Source organism: Artemia franciscana, chromosome 12 (assembly GCF_032884065.1).
Source record: "Artemia franciscana chromosome 12, ASM3288406v1, whole genome shotgun sequence".
In the NCBI taxonomy this organism is placed as follows: domain Eukaryota; kingdom Metazoa; phylum Arthropoda; class Branchiopoda; order Anostraca; family Artemiidae; genus Artemia; species Artemia franciscana.
The window spans coordinates 27,869,520-27,873,733 of NC_088874.1; the positions used below are offsets into that span (position 1 = coordinate 27,869,520).

Sequence of the window (4,214 nt, forward strand, 5' to 3'; positions counted from 1 at the left end):
ATTTCGAAAGGTCCCAGCGTGGAATTTTCACGACACAGTAATCCAGGCTCGGTTCGAAGCAGGCGTCGTGACAGAGGTTACTGAGTTCTTCAACAGAGGCAAAGGAAGACCAAGGGACAGTTTGGCAGCTATGTAGGCTAAAGGATAGCCAGTGGCTTTGCTGGCGAGGGCAGACGATCTTGATAGACGAGCATTGACCTTAAAAAATAATAATTAAATATTTTTAAAGCTATAGCAAAAGGACCCAAATGTTTTTTTTTTTTGTTTTTTTTTTTAGAGAGATGTACGCTCAACATGGAGGACTTGATATAACTGAACCTCCAACTTATGCGGCAATACTTCTTATAGATGCTGAACAAACCGTAAACCCTTGCATCATTAATGCTTTCCTTGATATGTAGTTCCGCCTTCAAATCCCTCTGAAGACCCCTCTTTCGAAACCTAAGGAGGTCGTACTTTGAGATAGTGGAATTCCAGCCAGAAAAGGAGCCAATCAAAAACGCAGTTCCTCTGCCTGTTCAGTTTAACTATTATACCAACGAGCCCCAAAACACTGCCAATATAGCTGCATTTTAAACAGAATCAAGTTCATAAGCTGATGAAGGAAATTTCCCCCACAGATCATTCTCACCCGAAAAATTTCACTCCCTCCCCTGAAAATTCTCACCCAGAAATTTGCCGCATCACACGGAAAAGTGTCCTCCAGAAAATTCACGACATGTTAATTATTTACGTTGAGGGGTCTCTAATTTCATCAGCATGAAATATCTTAACAGGATACTGGGAGGGAGAGGCTTATACCTAAAACCTTCCTGAGAGCGTATTCAAGAAGTTTTTAAGGTTTCTTGGCGACTGGATGAACAATGTAGTAATGCAAAGTCGATTCATTCGACTTTATGAATTTAGATTTACATTTCTTGGATATTTATTTCTTGTATTGTTATTTTAATGACTTCTACTAGATGCAGAAGAAATAAGAGGGGTTAAAAATTTAGCAGTATAATTAAAAAAGCGCTATGTTACACGAAATGAACTTTGCTGGAGAAGAGAGCAACTAGGAATCATTTCAAGGTTTTCGGTAGCTAAAAGCCCGACATTGCGCTAGGCGGCCAGCGAGTTGGCAGTGACTAAAATTAACAGTAATAAACCCCTTTTGACGCCTATCTATCTCATGGGTACCATGAAAGAGTTATCACTCCTATCCCCATTGTTATTTGAGAAAGGGTCTCTTTTCTTTTTTTATTTTTTTTTTTAAGGTTTGTCTTTACATTGTCCGTGGACTTTTATCTGGTTTGTTTCTTATTCTTCGTCAGAAGACGTCTGAGCGGAGTTCTCGGTCAAAATATTGGTTTTCCTTTTTTTTTCACTGGCTTTAGATTACCTTGTTTCTTTTTATTGTTGTTGTTGTTTTTTATTGTCGAATATTTTCTCGCTTCAGTACTTCTGTTGCATATTGACGTGCTTAAGTAACAACAATTTTTTCCTGATTACACCCATATTTTATATTTTAAAAGACCTCTTATTTTCAATACTGCTAACAAAATTTCGGTTAAAATTCTGCTTTAGAGAAACAGTATTACCCTGCTTTACAACTAGGTTTCAAGGCATCCGTGTCTGAGGATTTGTTCACTTTCAAATGTTCATTATAACTTTTCTTGAAGCAAGTAACTACTTGCGGAGAATTCCCTGTTGTATGTATTCCAAACGAGCACCAATATGACAAGTACGTCTCATAAGATCCGTCGATATGAACTTCCAGAGCTACTACTGTGGTGCAAACGCGTAAAGCACTGACATACCTCAATTCAGACGCTCAAAAAACGCGCACGTCCAACACTCTTGTTTTGGTTGAGGGATAATGGTAACATGTTCAGTAGATAACGCTCTGATTGATCGATTTGAGATACGCTGAAGATGAATAATACGGTTATTTCGGGTATCAGCAAAGAGAGGAAACGCATATTCAATACCAGACCTAAATGCAAGATGTAAATTGCCGAAGGATGGACTGACTGACAAGTTTTTTGCATTGGAGGATAACTTTTAGCTTACGGAAGCAAGATAATCTCACTTTACTAGGGTGATGAGCCTACCTGAGATCTGACGACAATTTCACTCCTAGATGACGAAGAGTGACGACTCTCGTTGTTACCTCCTTGAAAGATAAACTCGGGGTGGCTTTTCATGGTTCTTACTTTGGAAACCAGCAGCTTGTTTAAAATCTTTAGTACATATGATTTTCGTTATGACTTTTGACATCTTTATTTTTTTTCCAAGTTTCTTCTTTCTAATTGTCCCCTATTTTTCTCCCCATTAAAACAAAGATACAGTGGAATCAACGTATTAGAGCAACTATATTGAAAAAATTTAAAATTGAAAATACACAGAAATTCTTTATTTAAAGAGAGACACTTCCTTTCCCACCTTTTTCACTAATTCTTAAATTGGTAACTAGGAGGAGGGGTCAAACAGTTATAATATATACGCAAATGTGCAATTCGAGGCAGGGAACTTTTAATTTTCTTTTTTCAAAATAACAGAAAAAACAAAGGAACTACATAATCAACAAAAATTCTCAGCAGAGTTTAAAACAAATTTACGCAACATAAGACGTCGAAAAGGGGGGAGGGCAATTCCCACCCTGGGCTTATACGAAAAAAAAGAATATATGTTTGTGAAACTCGGTTTCTAGAAGAAAAAATCACTCACCTCAATAATGTAGAATTCTTCGGATTCTGGGCTTAAAGCATATTGAATATTACATTCTCCAACGACACCTATATGGCGTATGACTTTAATAGCAGTTGTTCTCAGCATATTGTACTCCCTGTTGGATAAGGTTTGAGACGGTGCAACAACAATTGATTCGCCGGTATGAATACCCAGAGGATCAACATTCTCCATATTGCAAACCTAGAAATAAAAATAAAATAACAAAAGTTAAAAAAAAACATTTTTCTTCAAATACGTCAACTTAAAATTATTTCTACATCCTGCCATCTGATTTTGTTCTTTATTTTTAGAGCAATTAAAAAGAAATAATGCAGAAGTCATAATGCAAAAAGTCATCTTCTATGAGTTATTAAATTAATTTTTTTTTTAAAGTGAAAGTAAGGAGCAACATTCAGAATTAAAACGAACAGAAATCATTCTGGTGTAGGGGGTTACCCCCTCTTCATGTCCCTCGTTCATTACACATACGTCTTTTGTACTTAAAAAAAGTTTCTTTTTGCAAATCGACGACCTGTCAGTCATTCTTAAAACATTTGGACAAAAAAGTCAAACATTAATATAAAAAAAGGGCTCATGTTTAGTCCCCAGGCATTGATCTGGGGGGCTAAGCAAAAAAAAGAAAAAAAAACTGCACCCATGATCTTTCTCCTGGTGAAAAATGCAAAACTCCACTGTTTTGTAGATAGAAGCTTGAAACCTCTGCAGTAGGGTTCTCTGATACGCCGAACCTGATGCTATGACTCCCATTATGATTGATTGACCTTTTATGGATGTTTCTTCCCTTTTTCGAAAAAGGACATATTTTCTCAGGCTGGTAGTATTTGATGGGTAACATTAAGCATAATTAACTTTATATAATTGGAATCAGCACAACAAGATACCCAGGAACAGTTTTAGGGAAAACAGAGAGGGCAATTGCCCTGGGCGAAGAAATTTTAGGGGCAAAAATCTCAAATAAGTAGTCTAATGGTTATAATCTTTTTCAAATTTTTGAGATTTTATTTTTAGTAAAATAAAGGAGAGGTCGCAGTTAACAGCAAATATAAGCAGATCGAATCCGAAATTTACATTTTTCGCATATCTTCAACACCATTCCTTGAAATTAAAAGTATTTATTTAATTTTAATTAATTTTATTTAATTAATTTAATTAATTTAATTAATTTAATTAATTATTTAATTAATTTTATTAATTTTATAATAAAATTTAATTAATTTTATTTTTTTGTGATATTTTGTATTCAAATATTAATAAAGGAAAATTGTGTTAAGATTTAGCCTAAAAATTTGTGGGATACTAATCAAGACTTATCGAGATTTTTCCCCTGGCGCAAGAGAGGCCAGAGCCACCACTGGTTTCACCTCAGGGGTACAAGAAGAATTTGGTGAAGGTAAGCGTTGAACAGAAGTTTAGTGTGGATATGCACCTGCGTCGTGCAAGGAGAGAGTAATTGGACCTGGAACTATGTTTCAGATTAAAAT

General features: G+C 35.5%; 1 protein-coding gene across 1 annotated transcript; it reads right to left on the reverse strand.

Annotated features, from left to right (window-relative positions):
* On the reverse strand, positions 1–2,907 carry LOC136034201 (multifunctional protein CAD-like). The gene is made up of 2 exons (XM_065715373.1): positions 2,710–2,907; positions 1–198 (listed from the first exon to the last, which is right to left on the reverse strand). The coding sequence occupies exons 1-2, from the start codon at positions 2,902–2,904 to the stop codon at positions 28–30; spliced, it is 366 nt and encodes a 121-aa protein (XP_065571445.1). The 5' UTR covers positions 2,905–2,907; the 3' UTR covers positions 1–27.
* Positions 2,908–4,214: the final 1,307 nt, after the last annotated feature.

Bases quoted from the DNA above. Each gene is read 5' to 3' on its own strand.
- LOC136034201 (XM_065715373.1), bottom strand. From the start codon at position 2,904: ATGGAGAATGTTGATCCTCTGGGTATTCATACCGGCGAATCAATTGTT. The intron at 199-2,709 runs GTGAGTGATTTT...TTATTTTTTAAG, and splicing joins AAGAATTCTACATTATTGAG to GTCAATGCTCGTCTATCAAG.